The following is a 21,325-nucleotide window of genomic DNA, read 5'->3' as shown; positions in this document are numbered from 1 at the left end:
AACTCTATTACAGATTCACACATGCATAACTCTACATTCACGATTTCTATACTCTATATTCACAATTTGAAACCTTCACATTCACACATTTCTGGGCAACTCTACATTCACAAAATCATAACTGTACATTCACGATTCCTATACTCTACATTCACACTTTGAAACCTCTACATTCACACATTTTTTGACAACTCTATATTCAGCAATATGTTTACTAATTTAAAAAAAAAAAAAGAAAAAAAAAAAAAGAGAGACAAAAACGACGTAGTTTTGGACCCAGGTCCACATTGCAAGGTGGACCTGGGTCCACAGCATAATTTGCCGTTACCAACATGCAAGAAAAATTTACAATTACTATTCGAGAATTATCATAGAGTAAATGTGAAATCAATCAATAAGATGTTGATAAAAATGGAACTAGTAACTTTTTGATATGTTTTCAAAAAAAAAAGTAACTTTTTGATATTAATTTAAAATCTTATTTAACCTACACGATCACCCTTTCAGGATAATCAACATCTAATGTGATATGTAGTCATGCATATAAAGTTATATTGTTCTTACTTTATATCATTGATAAAATATATGATATTGTTAGGTACATATAGTAAACTTTGTCATTAGGTAGTCTTCTTTGGGCTTTATTGTAAATTATAGTGTGATGATGGTTGCAGATTTGTGACATGCCTTAGCGGTTTGTTTCTTTCTTAAAAAATGCAAGGAATTCCTATGGTGCGGTCCAGACTAATATTGATAATATTCAATGCAATTACATGTGACATTACATACAAAGAACACTAAATCATGACTTAAAATGATGTCATTTGTTTTAGTAAAAAGAAACGACAGTCGTTACTCTGTTACGTTAAAATGAAACGTAATAACATATCTCACATATTAAGTATATATTGTCAAACGAAATTATAGTTGAATTAGAATGATACTTTAATGGTGTTGTAATAAAATAACAGTGTGTATAAAATGAAACTGAATTATAGGTCTTACGTATTGAGCTTAGATTGTCAAATAAAACTATAGTTGAATTAGAATGATTTTTTTAGTACTACAGTGTAAATACAATAAAACTGAATAATGAGAGATGTTACATGGACCATAACAAAAAATTTTGTATATCATTATTAGAAAAACTTAAAAATGTGCCATCTTGTTAATGGTCCATGCATGTAAACCAAAGTCCAAATTAAAGCAAAATTTGCTATTGACTTGTGTGCACGGTTTAGCAAAAATTGAGGATCAAACAAAGTCTAATTGGCACTGAGCTATTGGCCCATTGCATTCAAATATGATGGCATTGCTCATTCAAGATTGACCCTTCATGGTTTATTTTCACCCTTAAGGTTTCTATACAAGAGTTAATCTCTCGGTAATTGCATCGATCTAAACGGTTTTAATCGTAATGTTGATGTTAATGTAATGTTGATGTTAATAAAATTATGCGAGAAAGTCCAATCTCGAAATGAAATTGAAAGTCTGGGTTATTCAACAATACTACTAAATCTCAAAGAATTGAGAAATTTGTTACAATTGCTCTCAATTTATCCAACCTTTCCGAAATTCTCAATTCCAATAATTATTATTCTCCTCCTTAACCGCAAGGATTTCTTCAAACCCTCACAGTCAAAGAATGCGTCAAATCCCCGACATGAAGAACATGATGTCCCAAACCCACTTTCCGATTCCCAGCCTCATCAACCACGCCCAAATGCTTGCAAACATCCACTCTGAATCTCGCAATCCCTTCTTCACTTGGCCCCAGATTCAGCTTCTCGAATCCCAGCAAGTGTTTCTGCGGCGCGCCGTGAATTGACGGCGGCGACGAGAACAGGAAAACCGTGTGGCTTCCGCTTATTTTCCCGACATTCTTGATTTTCAGGTGAACGTCGAACGCCGACGAGTTGCCGCAGATTTGGTCTGCGGCGTCTAGGGATTTGCATGTGGATGAGTGGCAGATGTGGTCTTGTTGGAGGAGGAGGGAGAGGGATTTTGGGGCTTTAATTATCTGGTGCTTGTATTGGGAATAGCTTAATCCGTGGCCAAATTTGAAGATCGTCGGACCGGCGTAGAAACGGTATGTTCTGCCGGGGTAGCCGGTTTTTGAGTCCGGCCGCATTCTCATATCAATCATTGGGACCTTGTCGGCGTATGATTGTGGGTACCAGGTCATAGGTAGCCTTCCGCCTGCAAAAAACAGTAAACCTGGATTAAACCAACACTACAAAGATCGAATTCCGGGACAACCGAACCAAATTGGTCACGGATTCACTTGATAACTACTCCGTATAATATTGCAAGCTTAGCTTTTAGCTATAGTGCCTTATTGATTTTCTTGATCTGAACTAATCAACGAGACTATTGCCTTGAATTTTTGCACACACGAATCCGCCACGGGCTAGAGGGGCCGTGGGCTAGCCCCGTGCGCAGGCCAAGGGCTTGAGTGGCGGACCAGGCGGTTCTGCCGCTCTTGCCTGTGACATGCTGAAATTTAATTCGAGGTGCTCGGGCCCGAACCTACCAGTGTCGAGTCGACCCTCGGTGTGTTCACCTCGTCCGGTGTGTAGTGGTCGGTACGTCCTGTCAACTTCCTATGAGGAGGCGGACACCCTCATACGAAGCTAATGGCCCGAAGACGCCAACTGTGCCGTCGCCCGAGGGTGACAGGGGTGATTGGCCGCCCGACTGGGGGACAGGACGCACAGTTTGGGAGGGGTGTCAAAGTGAGTTGAGGCTTGTGGATCGACCTAACCAGCCTTACCATGGGACATGTTAGAGTTGAAAATTAGCTAGATTATCAGGCTCAACTTGAGCTAAGTTGGCCAACTGTTAATTTAATAACAACAATGTTATAATATCAACTCCTAAAGAAAATGATCTAACTTTGCTAGAGTGGGTCAGTTAATCAGTTATGGCTTATGAACAATCTAGACTGATAATTAAATCTAATCAATTAGCTAGGGAGGGATGGATACTTACATGGATTGTAATATCCAAATATAACATCAGCAAGTGCAGCTCCGCCGGCTTCTCCAGGGAATCCAACCCAGAGAATGCTTGAAACTTTAGGATCATTAACAGCAAACGACACATCCATGCCGCCTCCCGACATGATGACAAGAATTACTGGTCCCTTGGAAACCTTAGCAACCTCGGATACCACGAATGACTGCTGCCCAGGAAGAGTAAGGTTGATTCTGTCGCGGGCTTCTGTCTCAATGGATTGATCAGACCCCATTACCAAAACCACTGCTTCAGCTGCAGCTGCGATTTTCTTGGCATCATCTACTAAGGCTTTCCCACATGCTATGTTGTCACAGCCTGGGGAGTAAACAGTCTGAACCATGGCTTTCAGACCCTGTAATGGACTCGTATACTTGCATGGTGTGCCTGCAAAACTTCAAATGTTAAGCATTCTTTGGGTACTTTAGTTGCAATCTGCTTATGCGTAAATTTCGCCTTGTGATTTTAGCTGGTAAAAGATAACAATGAGATAAATCAGCCTAGTTTGACCATAGCCAGCTCAAATTAAAAAGGCCAGTAAGTCATTCCTATTAGGGGTCAGCTGAGATTTCCCGATAACTGACTCAAACTAAAAAGTCCAATAGGCCGCTCCCACCAGGGGTCGAGATTGTAATCTTGTGATTACCAAATCGACAATCTGACTAACTTTGCTGTAATTGTCCTGATTTTTGAGGTTTTGATTGTATTAAGAAATGTAACATGAGAGTACCTTCATAGTTTCCAAGCATAGTATGGGTTGCATCAGCATTAGGACCAATTACTGCCAAGGATTTGATGGAATTTGCAGATAAAGGCAGTGAATCCTCAGAGTTTTTCAACAAGACAATGCCTTGTCTTGCTGCTTCCCTGGCAAGTTCCTGGTGATCAGGTGTGCAGACATCTTTCGGGCCGAGGTTTCCATACAATTGCTTTCTAGGATCGCCATCGAAGAATCCTAGTCTCATCAGCGTCGCCACGTTGTTCGAGACAGCCCTGTCAATCTCTGATTCCTTAACTAGCCCTTGGTTCACAGCTCCCTGAGTGTACTTCCCCAGGAATTGCCCACAGTTCAGGTCCACTCCTGTTATGTACCAAAATTTTCTCAGTATTATGTCATTACTGGTTTATCCAGAGGGCTGTGAAGTGAAATTTAATGGCTCACCTGCATTAATGCCCAAAGCTGCAGTCTCCTCTGGTGTTTTGGTGTAATGTTGGGAGTTGAATATCTCATTGAAAGAATCACAATCTGTAACTATGTACCTGCAGGATGCATGGATATATTGCATTATTCATATGAATGATAGTTGAAGCTTACTTGTATAGTTAATGCCAAAATTATGTACCCTTTAGGGACAATCACAAGGAGTTGTTACAAGTTCACTCTCAGTCTTTAGCCTTCTTAGTTTGAACTGGTCAATTATGGGTAATTTAAAGCTGAGTTTACTTCTTTGTGATCATTTATCGGCTAGGGTCACAATTAAGGCAATGTTTACTCAGTGCACACTCAATAGGGATTTGGGTTCAGAGGCAACCCAACCAAGTTGGTCAGGCTTTTCATAGGTTTGATTCTCGGTAGGAACTGCTTATTAACCTTCTTGGTTTGAGCTGATCAACTATGGACAATCTAGGTTGATTTTTTCCTCTTTACCAGTTAGGGTCACAAGATAGAATTTATCCTGTAGACACTCTCAAATAGTGACGGTGAGTTCTCTGGTTACTAAAAAAAACATAAAAAATTATGTACCCATTTAAGTTCCATTTGCCTCTAATCACCCCTGCCAGAAGGTCATGATCACCACAGACTGGCTTGCCATTAACCTGGTTGTATGAACACATCACACTGGCAACATTCCCCTCAAGAACACATTTCTTGAATGGGGGTTGAAATGTGTCCTCCATATCTTGCTTTGTTACCACTGCATTGAAATTGTATCTCCGGTGGCCTTTCCACTCATCCACATCATAGGCTGTGTAGTGTTTGCAGCAAGCCGCAACTTTGAGCTTCTTCTTGTTGCCATCATCTCTCTGTTGCAGGCCTTTCACGTACGCCACCGCGTACTGGCTGGTGAGCACCGGATCTTCTCCCGGAGTTTCCTGGCCTCTTCCCCATCTGGGGTCCCGGAAAATGTTGATGTTTGGTGACCAATATGTCAGTCCGGCCAACCCAACATTGTGCATTGCTCTTGCCTCGGTTGAAACCACCTGGAAAAAGGGCTCATACCTAAATTAATACAGAGAATAATATAACAAATTTACACTATTCTAATATTTATCTAATTTTCATGTTCTAATAGGGTTGAAAATCTTAATGATCAATGTTTAGCACTCAACGAACTACAGCTCAACTGCTCCTTGAAATCATGAAATCAATAATGTAGCTTGCTTTTATGGATTCCCAGTCATTGTCTTATTGATAAAGAGATTATTGAAGGGTAGGTTGTACAGTTGACAAATGCATTAGCTAGGTTGCCATGTCCTCTAAACAAATTTTAAACACGCAGGTTCCTGGGCAAATACATATGATCTAGACCTATTAGTAGCATTGTATAAATTTGCACCTAAGGTGGTGAGCTTTTGGAGGTAGCGGACACTGTCCTTCCACTTATAAAGCGAGGTCACCTGATTTACCATCCACTATCCTGTCAGATGGTACGAGGCTCGAGCTAGGAAACTTTGCTTTTTTTGAGCAAGATTTAACTCTCAAGAACTTAAATGCACGTCCATATATATTTAATCCACAGGCATTAATTTTTGGCAAGCTAGCCAAAAGTACAAGGATTCTCCCAACTTTTGCAAAAAAGAAACTATTTTTTATTGCTTTAGGTCTCCATCATCGTTGGCTATATATGCATAATAGTCCGCCATTTCAGGCCAACTATAAAGATGCCATTACAGTGAAAACTTAAAGAAAAAAAGATGTATGCTTTTAAAAGATAGCCAATAATTTTATTCTTCCCATCCACAAAAAACTTTATGGCAACTTATTGTGCAAACAAACCATAACAAAAACTACATTTTTAATATACTAAAATTGTATTATACAAAATATTATACTTGTAATGCTCAAATAATGTATTTTTTTTGAATATAATGTATTTTTTTTAATATATTAATGAAGAATACTACCTTTCCGATGGTCTGAAACAGTGTGACATTGAAAGAAGCGGCGGTGAGGAGAGGCTGAGGGAAGCTGGTGGCGCCGGGGACGGGGCCGGAGAATTTGACGCCGGGACCGGTGTAGGAGACGCCGTGAAGAGCCTCCGACCACCACTCATAGCGTGGGATTCCCAGCCGGCTCACATTGCCGGCGCTATTCACCAACAACGAAATCTTCTCCGGCAACGTTAGCCTCTTCACCAGATCCTTCACCCTGGTTTTCTCGTCCCGGGACGAATCACAGAACGCGAAATTCTTCAACCCCGGATTCCCGTCGACGTCGCAGGCGAACACCGGCGAGTTCTGCGCCGATACGAGGCTCGGGTCGGCGAGAAAACGGCAGAGAATCAAGCCCAGAATGTGGAAACAGAGTAAAACAGAGTCCATTTTTATCGCTCTCGCCATGACCGTGAAAATGAAAACAGTTCTATCTTATAGTAACCAAAAATTCTTGAAACTTGGAATAAAGCAACCCGTGATGGATAAATTTAAGATAGTTTCATGGCCCCGTTTATATCTTTTCACTGTACTATCTCAAAATGCAGAAAGGGAGAGAGAGAGAGAGAGAGAGAGGGAGAGAGATTCTCTTCTCTTTCTGGTGCTGTGTGAGTAGTGGAGCTTGTATATAAAAAGCTAAAAAAGTTGGTGAAGTGAGGATCCGTGAAGGGTGATTTTGGTGTTCTTTGTTTCGTAGTTACTCGCGAAGTGTGAAGAACAGAGAGAGAGAGAGAGAGTGAGAGACAATTACTCTATCTGCTGACCGCTGTCCATAAATGTTTTTTCGATGAAAACAGGAACAGAAAAAGATGTTTGCTAAGTTTGGCAAGTTGGAACCTAAGTTCTACGGAGTATTGTCTATTCTTGCGCTTTATAGCCTAATCAAACTTAAGTCTTAGAGAATGTTTGATAAATTGATTGTTAGGTGATAATTGTTTACATGTAAAATAATTTTCTCAAAAAGCTAATAGAAAAAATTATTTTGAGCAGCTTTTTAAATTTTAGCGTTTTAAAACAATAAATTATTAATCATTTATATGGGTTGTTTAACCAGGTCAAATAACTAATAATGATCAAATAAGTAAAAATTAACTGATAAACTAACTAGGTTATAAACATGATATTTATATATAAGCAAATGAAACAATTTTTATTGGCAAAAGCCATTTAACAGTATTAGACCTCCCGTGATCGATAGCTGAGGGGCAGGGTATTCTGGCTGATTATGATCCACGTTGGATATAAGGGCCGTGCCTACTTGCACCATCTTTATTTGGCTTTGTCTTTCCTCAGCTCTGCATATTGGCTTGTGATTAAGACCTTGCAAATTTGTCTTCTCTACTTTTGTCTCATTTTTTCATTTCTAATTATCATCCCAAAGTTCTCATGCATGCACCCAATCCCCTTCGTTCCCGCCATACCCACAAAGTGGAATCCACCACTGCAAATTAAACCATCTTTTTAAATTATTTATCTGCCCGCTAATGCAACTGCAAAGTGGATAATTCGTCTCTTGTAAATGGTGCATGCTTCAAGTTAAAGAGACTGGTCTGAATTAAATTTTCCCACCAGCATGAGTAAAACTCTACTGGCAATTCGGAGAGAATTCGGGTTAGTCTCATCACAATATTGTATATAGTATTTAAAACTAAATTATTTATCTACTTATCCATAATATAATTAATTAATTAATTAATTACTGTTTTTTTTATATGTGTATACACACACTCTTCCCTTTTATATATTGCTTGATTGACTCATGGTTGGGTAGGGTACTAGGGTTGGTGGAGTGGTGGGTGTTATATGTGCATCCTTCTTTTCCAATATTAATGATACAATAATCTTAATAATGCAGTTTTCAAAAAAAAAAAATCTTAATAATGCATTTAAGAATTTTGTCTAGTAATTAAAAGTTTCATTTTGACAAAATAAGATACCATAAATGCAATTTACGACAATTTATTGATATTTTTAATTTAAAGCGATTAGTTATGAGCAACTTAGGCTATATTACTTGTTTGTGGTCCTTTTGTTAGCTAGGGTCACAATGCATACTTCATATAGAGTACACATTCAGGTAGCGTATTTGCAGACTTTTTCATAAATCAAAGAGTTAAAAAATATATAATTAATGTAACTTAATACTCTGTAGCGTTTAGTTGGTTCAAAAGTAATTGATTTTTTGTCATGAAAATGGTGACTGAGTGGGATACTTGGATGGTTACGTTTTCAATTATTGTCAATATTTTCTTAATTGAGTCCGTCTTAAGAGGTCTTCTTAATGTATGTGTTGTTTGCGTGATATTGGGATAATGGAAATGAGTTTCCTACACCATCAATAATAATAAAATTGGTTAGTTAGGTATTCATAATGGAACATAAATGGTATGGAAATTATAATTATTCATGGAACATAAATGGTACATACAATCAAATCGAGACTGGACGTAACTCCATTATAAAAGTTAACTCAAAAGTAAAAGTTTGACTTCAACTTAAGTATCACTATACAATATCCGGTGGAGTGGATGTTGGTTTGTATCATTGTCCATCTCTTAAAATGATGATATTTGCGGTGAATCACTATAGATGGCTCATGTGTAGAATTTGATTGAAAGAATATATATTGACAATAATTGAACTCGTGATCTTTATGTACGAGAATCATAATTTATCCACACAGTCACTCGATCCGTTCGATGTCCAAATTTTCTACTTGTTTTTTTCCTTGTTGGGTAGTTGGGAAGTCATCTTTATCCTGCCTGTCAATTACATGATAATTGAGCTCTAATTGATTTAGTTGGCAATGCAAATCAAATGCAATGTAAACTGCTTTAGATGAAATGTTCCAATCTTAATAATTAAGTCCACTTTTATTGGTTCATTTCCAAGTTTATTAAATGATACTAATTTCAAAACCTTATGCAAGTGGCCAAAGTCTTTCGCATCCCGACCCAATAGTGCATCTGAGAGGATGTAAATCATAATAACTTAGGTAACTTAGGTGCACACAAGGAGCCCCTATCAGCTGCCGCTGATGAGACTCAATCCCCGATCTTTCTTTCCAAACTTAGCTTCACCCTTATAACCAACTGAGCTGTCCATGCCAGCCAAATGGCCAAAGTCTTGATATTACAATATTCTTACTCATAATAATTGAATAATTAAATATACTTTTGAACGGTGAAATTGCATGATTTTAACTTAGTTGTAACATTATTTTGATCACAATAAGTAGTCAAAAACAAATAAAGAGCCACCCCACTTGTCCACTATATTGCTTGCATACACCTAACGACATTCATGGCTGCATTTGGACAATGCAAGCTAGCATGGCTCCCCATTCTTTTCTCTCCATCCCATTATTCCTTTGTTGGAAAAACTCCATGCTTTTGCCCTACACATCTAGCTACCTTATCTATGTGGTCCAAAGCCATATCCCTTAGCTTATTTGGGGATAGCTTAGTTGAAAACTTCTACGTATCTCGAGACATCGTATTATGTTTTTCTATAGTATTATATCTTATGTTAAAGTATTTATAATGAGTATTTTTAAATAGTATAGATTTTTTTTTTATTTGTCTCACTTTACTCAAATGATAGAAAAAAAAATGTATATAAAATGAGAGATAATTCACAGCTGTGTGTTTTTAGACCGTAGTCCACACAACTGTGAGTACCCCTTTAAAAAAAAATAAAAAAAAAATCACCCCGGCCCAAACAAATCTCATATTCTCATATGAACTGTCTTCAGGTGATTTAGGCATTTAGCCCAACAAACTATAGGTCAAGATTGAAGTATTACGGGCTTCATAAACACCTAGGCCCAATTACTCCTATTTTTATTAGGGCATTGGCCCAATAATGCCCAAGGAGACAAGGAAACTATGGGTTTTTATTTTTTTATTTTGTTTTTTATTTTTTGGTTTAATATAAAGTATTTAGAATATAATATATATAAACACGAGCACACTCAAATTATGTGCTTATCATATTATATTATGTTATAAAACTTAATAAATTATAATTATTTGCTTAGTATTCATCAAATATGTTTCACTATGTTGTTTTGGCAATTTATAATTTGATTTCCGGTGAGAGTTACATTTTAATATTTTTTATTTAAGTCGATTAACTATGTGCAACATAGACGGGTTTACTTCTTGTGGTCCTCTGTTGGCCAGATCACAAAGTCACCTCCACTCAGAGCGCACACTCGAATAACATTTATAGACTTACCATTGCAAGTCAATAAGATCTCAATTTCTCTTGATAGAAACAATATTGCTTTAGGCTACACCCATCTCCTCCTCTTTCAAGACTCTTAAGATTAATTCGGAGATTTTCAAACTACCGTATTCCTATATCATGTAAGATTGCTCCCTTATTTACTTTATTAGTTACTCTACTATATTCATTGCAAATGCGTTGAATTCTTACTAGTTCTTGTCTCGACCCTCTTCTACACTTCTATAGAAGATTCCTAACTCAAAGGTCTCTTTATTGCGTATCTATCTATGAGATATTTAACCACTTTCTTACAATCTGTTTCAATCAAAACATGTATGTCGCATTTTCTCCATGCAAGATGAGTTGATCTCAAAATCATTTTTATTATAATGTTTTAGTAATAAATTCTCAAGGTCTAATCATTATAACAAATTTTTCGGAGTAATTAACATGAAATAGAATTATTATTAAATTCAAAAAAGTTGTGTCACATTAAAGCTACGAGGTTAGTTGTTAATGGGATCGGAGCAGCGCAGCCACGCAACTTCAGCCTAACACTCCAATTTTTTATAGTCAAAGATTGACACCTCACAACGTTGACAATTATTACGGTACATTTCCACTATTCCTCTTTTTTACTTTGAATTTCTTTTACTTTGGTCAAAAAATAAAAATAAATAAATAAATAACTTTATTATACCTTGAGTAAAGTTAGAAAAACGAGTTAATACCACAAATGGTCCTCTGACTATTGGGGTAGTACTCCTTTTAGTCATCGACTTTCAATTCGACCACAAATGGTCCTCTAATTTTTATTTTTGACCACAAATAGTCCTTTGTTAAAATTTCTGTTAAATAGGTGTTATATCTAGGGGTAATATCGTCAAATTGATTAATATTATTATGATTACTTCTTTTTGATAATTATATGACAACATAATTAATTTTAAATATTAATAAACATTAAGTTAATAAATATAAAAACAAAATGGACGTGACAAATTACATAAATGAACAAATTAAATAAAAATTAATGATTAATGTTCGTAATTTGTAATTGATTAATTATATTAATTCAACGGTGACGGCCTTCAGTTATGTCCCAAACAAAATGTTTGATTGATTAATGAAGAGTGAAAAATATTAATCGGCCATGTATGAACAACCATGAAAATACTGGAAGCAAGGTTTTTGAAAAAAAAAATTCCATTTTAATCTGTTGGTTAAATTAAATCAGATAGCTCTAATATTAAATTTTCATTTTGTACGCATAATTAAGAGATATAAGGTGCATTATTTTTTATTTAGGAGTATTTATATTTGTTAATTGTTTCAATTATGCTTGTTGGTGAAAAGTTCTAAACATTTTTATTTTATGACCATTATATATATCAATTTGACGATAATACCCCTAGATTTAACACCTATTTAACAGAAATTTTAATGGAGGACTATTTGTGGTCAAAAATGAAAGTCAGAGGATCATTTGTGGTCGAATTGAAAGTCAAGGACTAAAATGAGTACTACCTCAATAGTCAGAGGACCATTTGTGGTAAAACAGACAGCTTTTTTTAAGCTTATAATTCTGTTGCCTTTTCTCACGATCCAGCACTGTCAAATGATATATTTCCCTTTTAAAAAAATCACTTTTTGTATTATTTATTTTTTGATATGATATTATTTATAAAGTTTAAAAATTAAAAAAAAAATATTTTCAATGCCTATGAAATATGAATTAGTCAATTTCACAACAAATTAAGAAAGAATCCACGTGAAACTATAACAATTATAATAATGACACGTAGTAGCACTTTGGAGAGTGGAATGTGAGATTTTTGAAGTTTATAAGAATTTGTAGCACTTTGGAGCAGAGCTCTCTGCAATCATCGCGGGCCTTGTCTAGCTTTAGGCAACGATTTCTTAATAGTGATAGTAAAGACGAACCCTAAGCAAGCCATACGGGGGCTTGGAAGGGGTAACATGCCCTTGGGAATAAGGGATAGAGCTAAGGAATACTTGGGTCGTGAACTTAAAGCATGTCTTATGAAAATATAGCAGGACAATCAATTTTATCTAGTCATAATAGTTATTGAGGTGACTGTGGAAAGAAGGTAGTTTGGGAAGAGCCTCGCCCTTCCCTTGTGCCAATGTTAAGAGACGATATGGGAGAGAACGGGGCTTCAGATTGACAGGTCCATGTAAAGACAGTTTGATTGTTTATTCTCATTTGAGTAGCCCTTCATTTTGAATAACAACAACAACAATAATAATAATTTATAGAAATAAAGCCTTAGGTGCAAATTAATTTTTTGTTGTATTAATTAAAAATCTAGACTAGAGGTGCAGTTGGTCTGCTCATTTGCAGACAATTAGACATAATTAAGACATCAAATTACATTAAAACAAATAACAAATATGTTTCCATGCTCACATGAGTTTATGTGTATGACACTAAAAGCCAACCAATGTTCAATAATGTTTCTCATCCCATCATTATCATGCAAATAAAACACATACAAATCCAATGTAATAATCTTCAATGAATATGATGTATGTATGAAACATTGAAACTGCCTTTTTTTGTTTAGTTATAATCACTTAACTAAGTTGTGTATAATGGTCATTTAGACATTGATAGCTATCTTATTACCAAAAACATTTTCATTTTCACAACATCATTGTCATCTATAATAATGGCTCATATATTGGAACAACATAATTGACCAAGGATCTTCCATTTGCATGACGATTAACTAAATATATGTTGAAACATCTGATCAAGATTTATCGAAAGCTAACTAAAGGTATTTGTTTGGCCGATATATGGCTGACTAAAGATTTATTGAAATAGTAGAATTGACCAAGATCTACTAGTGGGGTCTACTGGGTTGATCAAGTTCTATTTGGATTTTGATGTAACTCTGTGATATGTTATTTTACTCTGCATGACCAAAAATCTTCCGATTAATACTTGTTTTCCAAAATTATAATATTTCAAAATAGTAATATTTACCAGTGTAATCTCTTTCGTTAATTATGCAATCTTCTAAAATTAATTAGAGGTGATTAAATTCTTATCAGCTCCAGATGTTATAATATTTAACTCCAAATTTTAAACTGATAATTTAATATGTAACAATTTTATAACATCTTCTGTTATTTCATATTTAAGTGTGAATTATAGTTTTAAATTTAATTAAAGTTTAAATACCGTGAATGCTAATTACTCAAATTCTTCCTATATATACATGTTATTTACATAATGTTTTTGTACCAATACAAATTATAATTTTTTCTTTTCTTATGAACTGAAAGTATCTCTAAAATTTGTGTGAGACCGTCTCACGGATCCTTGTCCGTGAAATAGGTTGGGTCAATATAAAATGTAATACTTATACTAGCAAATATAATACTAAATCATGAATAAAATTGTTATTATTTATATGAGAAAATTAATATAATAATTTTGATGAAAAAAAAGTAAAAGTAATACTTTTACATCAAAATATAAATTAATATGTTTTATCTTATAAGTAACAAACACTTTATTTTTAATTAGTATTAATTTGTTAGTATAAGTATTATATTTGCAGACCCAACCCGGCATAATCTATATTGTGAATAAGGACATGTGAGACTGATTCACACAAGTGTGACTATATTCAATGATGTATAGTTACATACAATTCTTATATATATATTTTAAAAAGTATAAACATAAATAGATGAAAATTGTATAGTAGAAAAGTTTAGAACAATAATAATAATTTCTTCAAAAAAAAAAAAAAACAACAATAGTAATAATAAATGAAACATGTGTATAGTACATACCAAATGGTGGCACGCATGAAAACCGTTTGATTGTCTCGTCTTGCAGCTGTGGCCCACATGCGGCCGTGCGTCTTTGACTCATTTTAACATTAAGGACTGTTTGGTTCACTATTTTCGATTTAGTTGTTAATAAATGACCATGAAAATGATTGATTTTTAATTTTCTCTCTATAAAATATTTGTTATTCTTTTTTTTTTTTTTTTTTTTTTTTTTTTTTTTTTTATGGAGCGAAAGAAGAGAAACCTCGAATTGACACCTTCTTAATCCGTGAAAGATCACAACAATCATAATCGTTATACCGTGAATAATTCACATTGCGAACTATTCACTTAAAAATTCATTTTTGGTGTACTTCATATTCATTTTTAGTAAATTAATTTCTAGTGTACTATCTAACAATAAATTTGAAGTATACTAAAAATGAGCCTATATTACTATATTAGTGATTTATCTTACAATTTAGGTCACGATCTACGATATAATTTAGCCAGCACACAAATCATCCTCCAACCATGGATATAATAATGAAACAATATATATATATATATTTGCAATACAATATGGAGGGGGAAACCCCAGGCTGAGTCTCATAAACAAAACAGCCTACACCGTCTCAAGAATGAGACGATCGCAAACAACCCCTAGTTGATCGTTATAATATTATATTTGTGTATATAAATATATCTTTAAGTTTATATGTGTTTAGTTCGATTAAAGAAATTTGACTGCAGTTATTTACAATTTAATTTTTCATAATATTAACATTAATATTAGTAAATTAATTTTTTTTATAAACCTAGAATTACATTACAACTATTATTAAGCACCAAAATTTAAATTTAAAATAATAACAAAATTAATTTAATCAATAAATAGTAAACAGAGCAAGTAAAATGAGATAGATGAAGTATAAAATAATAAATTTACAGTTTTACTATTAGTTTAAATTTTTAATTAAGATGTAAAATATTTAATCTGATACGAGAGTAGTGGTAATATGTGAAAATAAAATCATTAATCACCATTTCACTTTAACTTTTCGTATATGATATTTTTAGTACAATTTACATCTCATGTAGTGTTTGTAAACTTAAACTATTACATAAGAACAAACGTTCAAATAACAACAAGAAGTTTTTCTCGTTATTATTTATAAAAAAAAATATTAAAGTTTGCGTAATATTGTACTACGTAATGGTCTACATTAACAATTCAGTTGGTCACATAAATAAAGTTTAAAAAAAAAGACCAGAGATCGAACCACTGATAGTGTGATGTATTTAGTTGAGTTACGACAATCCTCGTTGCCTCCTTGGATAATGTATTGCCTAATATAGTTATTGTGAGGAAAAAAAAAAGAAAAATTGACAGTCAACATCTGAAGAGTAGAAAAGACAAGTGGGTAGGAGTGAAAGGTAAAGCATTGACTAGAGATTAGAGTAGAGAAGCTAACCCCAACCCTCAGTGCCATTTTCCCCGTCATCTGCAACGACGTTTCTCTCGTAGACCGTTGAATTTTTCTTCCACTCTATACAAAATCACCTCTATCCTCTCTTTCTCTCTCTCTCTCTTTCTGCTTTTTGGAATCCTCAATTCTCCCGGAAAGTGAAAGAAAAAAAAGGGACTTCTTCTTCATCTTCTAAAACAAAATCTCCATTTCTGAGCTCTTCTACTTTTGCTGCTCACCCCACCGCTTTTGTCCCTTTTTGCTTCAGTTCTACTCCTCAGATTCTCGATTTTACTCCTTTCAAATTAGGGCTTTCGGTTGAGCTTTGACTTTTTTTTTTTCTTTGGAGCTGAAAAGCTAGCTAGCTGCACGATGCTGAAGAAGGAAAGTTTCAGTTTTTAGGCGGCGGTGATGAAGAAGAATAAGTTGGGAATCATGGATCGGAGGGTGCCTTTGATCTGGGTTTCTGCTTCTGCTGCTCTTCTATTCTTGTTTTTGCCGTTTCTTCAATTGTCACTAGTCTCTGGCAACTCTGAAGGTCTGTTGTTTTGGAATCCTTTCGTTTTCTCATTCATGATTTGAGCATAATTTATGGATTCTTCACTTTTGTATCGATTTCCGATTTCCTAGATTATTCAATTCGAGTATCTTGTAATTGGTAGTGTGATTACTCCATCTCCTATTTGCTCCAGCGCTAGCAAATTGGTCAAAATCTGATCTTTACTTGGGAATTTATAGTAATGCTGTGAGGAAGTAGGAAAACTGTATCTATCCTGTTTGTTAATTCTTGAACTAGCAAATGGATTGGGAAAGGTTGGGAATTGGAAAGACAAGAACTGGTTGTGTAGTTATAAAGTTGGAAATTTATAATTTGCTGTGTGGCTACTAGATATCAACTGATGATTGGGCCATTTATGCAAGACAGGTGATGCATTGAATGCCTTGAAGACCAATTTGGTGGATCCTAACAATGTTCTTCAGAGTTGGGATCCAACCCTTGTTAATCCCTGCACATGGTTTCATGTTACATGCAACAGTGACAATAGTGTTACTAGAGTGTAAGCTGTTTTAAACGCCGTGTTCTTTTTTCTCGTGTTTGTGTTACTGGGTTGTTCATAGACACTCATGGTTATGTTTACTTTTAGGGATCTGGGAAATGCAAATTTGACGGGTCAACTGGTTCCACAGCTTGGTCAGCTTCCAAATTTGCAGTACTTGTACGTTCTTTTTTTGTCCCCGTTTTCATATATCACATGCTCTGCAACTTAACTTGTTGTAGAACTTATTTTGTTGTAGAAATTTGACAGGTCAACTGGTTTCATTTCTCACTACTTCCCTATTGTACTAAATAAAACTGTTACATAAACTTGCTAACTTCTTCATGGTTGTATATGGACTATAAGGAGTATGTTGTTTCACACTCCATACTCCATAGCTGGAGAAATTTTCCCAATCTAATTTCAAGAATGTTCATGCCATTAAGTTGCCTTCCTTGAACCACATAAAACTGCCCTACAAGATGATTTTCAACGTTCCTAGCTCTAAAACAATGCCAAGTCTTAATATCTTTCAGGTAGTGATCATATTAGCCATTTATACTCATTACTATCAGCCTTTATATCTTGACTTATTACTATCCTCGCATATTTTTTGGAATCTCCTTAAGTATGCTGTCATATATGTACTGCAAATTCATCTGCTGAATATAACAACCTCGAGAAAGCTTGTTGTACTTTACAATTCTTTTATGTATGACAAATATTCAGATATCGGTACCCTGTGCCTCTACCTTAACACCCTGAATTATGATAGCCTATTGTTCGTAAACCTGCATCCAGTCTTATTCCTCAGCTTCTCGCTCCCTATAATGGGATCTTCTCTTCACATTTTGCTGATTATAGCTCCCGCTAATTTTTCTGTAGCTGGCAGAAGAAAGTTCTTTTCAGTTCATGTGGGCTATAATAATCTGTTTTGTCTTAAACATTATCTGCTTCTTTCTAATTTTGGTTGTTCTGCCAATTAACAGGACCAATTTCATGTTTTTTCAGGGAACTTTATAGCAATAATATAAGTGGAAGAGTTCCTACTGAGCTCGGAAACTTAACTAATTTAGTTAGTTTGGATCTCTACCTGAACACCTTGAGTGGTCCTATCCCCGACACTTTGGGCAAGCTCCAAAAACTTCGCTTCCTGTACGAGTTACACTTCCTCCTACCTTACATTTTTATATGGTTAAATTTTCATCTATTGAAGAGAGAAATGTGCATCTAGTAGCGCTCTGCCCTATATTTTCTGCTATTTTGGGGAACCTATTTTTTTTTTTTATTTTTTAAATTTCTTTCTGTTTTGGGGGTAATTTGAAGGAGGCTCAACAACAACAGTTTGACTGGTCTTATTCCCATGTCTTTAACTACAGTTACTACACTGCAAGTTCTGTAAGTATAAAATTGATTGCTTTTTCAAAATCTCCATTTTTATTATTATTGTTGTTGTTGTTTTCTTCTTCTTTGATGGGAACCAATACTCATTCTCATGCAAATACAGTGATCTGTCAAACAACCATCTACGAGGACCAACTCCAGTCAATGGTTCCTTTTCACTATTTACTCCTATCAGGTTTGTCTCAAATAGTTTCTTCCAATTGCAATAATATTTTCTTGATATATTCATGGGTAAAATCTTGATTGCTAAGTGGCTATGCTTTAGTTTTGCCAATAATCCAGAACTGCAAACTCCTCCGGTTTCTCCTCCTCCACCGCTTTCTCCAACACCCCCTTCTTCTCCAGGTTTGTGGAAGTCATTTTTTTTTTTTTAAATTATAACTCTTTCCTCTACCCCGAATTTCCAAGTGGATTAACATATAAATTTGGTTTCCCTTCTATTTACATACTCTATCCTAGTTGGTTCCTAAGAGTATAGTCTGTTTTCTTATTATGTTTTAGAACTACTTAATTATTTTGGAATTTCAGTCAGCATTAAGACTCTCTATAACACTTGAAAAATATTGAAAACCGTATATTCAATGAATCTTGCAGTGGGCAACAGTGCGACTGGGGCCATTGCTGGAGGGGTTGCTGCGGGCGCAGCTCTACTGTTTGCGGCTCCCGCAATTTTGCTTGCTTGGTGGAGGAGAAGGAAACCGCAAGACCATTTCTTTGATGTTCCCGGTTAGTTTACATTAATGGCATCAACTTCGAAGATTTCATCGTACTTAGAAGCGTTCTCATCTATAATTTCGTTTTCAGCTGAGGAGGACCCTGAAGTGCATCTTGGACAGCTAAAGAAGTTTTCTTTGCGTGAACTACAAGTTGCTACTGACAATTTTAGCAATAAAAATATACTTGGTAGAGGTGGATTTGGTAAAGTTTACAAGGGGCGGTTAGCTGATGGCTCGTTAGTTGCTGTTAAAAGACTGAAGGAGGAACGTACTCAAGGCGGGGAGTTACAGTTCCAGACCGAGGTTGAAATGATTAGTATGGCTGTGCATAGAAATCTTCTCCGTTTGCGTGGCTTTTGCATGACGCCAACTGAGCGGTTGCTTGTTTATCCGTATATGGCGAATGGAAGTGTTGCATCTCGTTTAAGAGGTATGTTTTTTGGTTTGCAAACGCCCTTCTTTCTGCAGTTAATATGCAGATTGCGTAACTTCTTTTTTCTATATCTTGATTTGGCTTGCAAAATAAGTCCTCGATATTGGAAGCTAATAGAAATTTAGAAATTGGGTCTATACTTTGCACATTATTGTTGAGAAAGTGCTCTTTGGCAAGTCTATGCAAAAATAGGCGAAATGGAACATGGAACTTGACCAAAATGCCCCCTAACGTCTAAAAACCAAAATAGAAAAGAATCAAAAGATGGATAATGACACTCATGGTGTCTGATTTCATTGGATTTTTATCATTGTGTCATAAATTTAATTGTTTGTGTATTTATAGTAAGAATACTATAAATATTGATGTTCGAATTTAGTTCAAGTTAAACTTTCAAAACCTTTCCCACTTTTGCTTAATATCCGGTAACTAAGCTCACCCTAATTATTCACTCTTGTAGAGCGACCTGACTCACAGCCCCCGCTTGATTGGCCGATAAGGAAGTGTATTGCTCTGGGATCTGCTAGAGGCCTTGCTTATTTGCATGACCACTGTGATCCTAAGATTATCCACCGTGATGTCAAAGCTGCGAATATTTTGTTGGACGAGGAGTTTGAAGCTGTTGTTGGAGATTTTGGGCTTGCGAAACTTATGGACTACAAGGATACTCATGTTACGACTGCTGTACGTGGTACAATTGGGCATATAGCGCCGGAATATCTATCAACTGGAAAATCTTCAGAGAAAACTGATGTTTTTGGTTATGGAGTCATGCTTCTCGAGCTCATAACTGGGCAGAGAGCCTTCGATCTTGCTCGTCTTGCTAATGATGATGATGTCATGTTACTTGATTGGGTAAGCATTTTCCAACATTCGATACCCTTTTACTATGCTGTTTCAGTCCCCTTCTTTGGTATCTTTAAAACTTCAAACAAACTTATCTTATTGGATAAATCTGAAGTGGATGAAATTAGTAAGCAGCCAAAATAAACAGATACTCCATATAAGAAGTATAGAATGGAATTGAAGTGAAAGAAAATTTCAATTGTTGAAATACATCTACCGATTTAAAGGGTGTAAATCTTATTTCCATGGGAGAAAGAAAGCGAAATGAGAGCATACTATCTTCTTGTTGTATTGGGACATAAGGTTACAATAAACCATAGGGGAATAAATATAAACGAATGGACTTTTAGGGTGTGTTTGGAAAGCAGGAAAATGACTTCTGGAAAATGTTTTTTGGAAAATGAGTCATTTTCCGGAGAATAGTTTGATTTCCAGTGTTTGGTTGCATTCTGGAAATCATTTTCCGGGCTTCCAAACACACCCTTATGGAATAGAGTTGGTTGGTTGTTTGTTTGTGTAACTTAACCTCGATTACAGGTTAAGGGGCTTCTAAAGGAGAAGAAGTACGAAACATTGGTTGATGGAGATCTTCAAGGTAATTATATTGAAGAAGAGGTGGAGCAGCTGATTCAGGTAGCTCTGCTGTGCACGCAGAGTTCCCCCGGGGAACGTCCAAAGATGTCGGAAGTTGTGAGAATGCTTGAAGGCGATGGGCTTGCAGAGCGGTGGGAAGAGTGGCAGGAGGAGGAAATGTTCCGATCAGACGTAAACCACATGCACCACCCTAACACTGATTGGATTATTGCCGACTCCACTTCAAATCTTCGCCCGGATGAGTTATCCGGGCCAAGATGATCCATCATTCAGCGATTCTTCTTCACATATAGGACTGGATTATGGAAAGTTTTTACTTTACTTTTGTAATTGTAATTCATACGCGCTGTCGTCTTTGTGCATATTTTCTTTTCTTACTTTGCATTTGCTCTGTTCAAAGTTGTTTCATGTCTTAGGAATTTTGATGGCATCACAATGTCCATAGGCTGCTGCTGAACATTACATTACAGGTTTGAAGGTGGGTGGGTGGTTGGGTAGTAGAACCATGGCAGGAATGGCTGTGGGACCACCCATCCACCAATGTACTTGGATTTTTTTTAATTTCTCCTGCCATAGTCAAGTTGGTTAAACAAATAAACTTACTTTTCACACTTCTAC

The 21,325-nt window shown here is 35.6% G+C and overlaps 2 protein-coding genes across 2 annotated transcripts; one reads left to right on the top strand and one right to left on the bottom strand.

The window, feature by feature from the left end:
- Positions 1 to 1,452: 1,452 nt before the first annotated feature.
- On the bottom strand, positions 1,453 to 6,855 carry LOC116028599 (beta-xylosidase/alpha-L-arabinofuranosidase 2-like). The gene is made up of 6 exons (XM_031270359.1): positions 6,142 to 6,855; positions 4,760 to 5,217; positions 4,178 to 4,275; positions 3,746 to 4,096; positions 2,992 to 3,402; positions 1,453 to 2,199 (listed from the first exon to the last, which is right to left on the bottom strand). Exons 1-6 carry the CDS (start codon positions 6,574 to 6,576, stop codon positions 1,625 to 1,627), a joined length of 2,328 nt encoding a protein of 775 aa, XP_031126219.1. The 5' UTR covers positions 6,577 to 6,855; the 3' UTR covers positions 1,453 to 1,624.
- Positions 6,856 to 15,707: 8,852 nt separating this feature from the next.
- Positions 15,708 to 21,318, top strand: LOC116029164 (BRASSINOSTEROID INSENSITIVE 1-associated receptor kinase 1-like). The gene is made up of 11 exons (XM_031271070.1): positions 15,708 to 16,215; positions 16,603 to 16,735; positions 16,823 to 16,894; positions 17,726 to 17,869; positions 18,041 to 18,112; positions 18,222 to 18,293; positions 18,384 to 18,463; positions 18,713 to 18,844; positions 18,923 to 19,264; positions 19,728 to 20,122; positions 20,651 to 21,318. Exons 1-11 carry the CDS (start codon positions 16,089 to 16,091, stop codon positions 20,966 to 20,968), a joined length of 1,887 nt encoding a protein of 628 aa, XP_031126930.1. The 5' UTR covers positions 15,708 to 16,088; the 3' UTR covers positions 20,969 to 21,318.
- The last annotated feature ends 7 nt before the right edge of the window (positions 21,319 to 21,325 follow it).

The sequence above is a fragment of the Ipomoea triloba genome, chromosome 9, assembly GCF_003576645.1.
Source record: "Ipomoea triloba cultivar NCNSP0323 chromosome 9, ASM357664v1".
NCBI lineage: Eukaryota > Viridiplantae > Streptophyta > Magnoliopsida > Solanales > Convolvulaceae > Ipomoea > Ipomoea triloba.
This window is presented reverse-complemented; position numbering and strand designations above follow the sequence as displayed.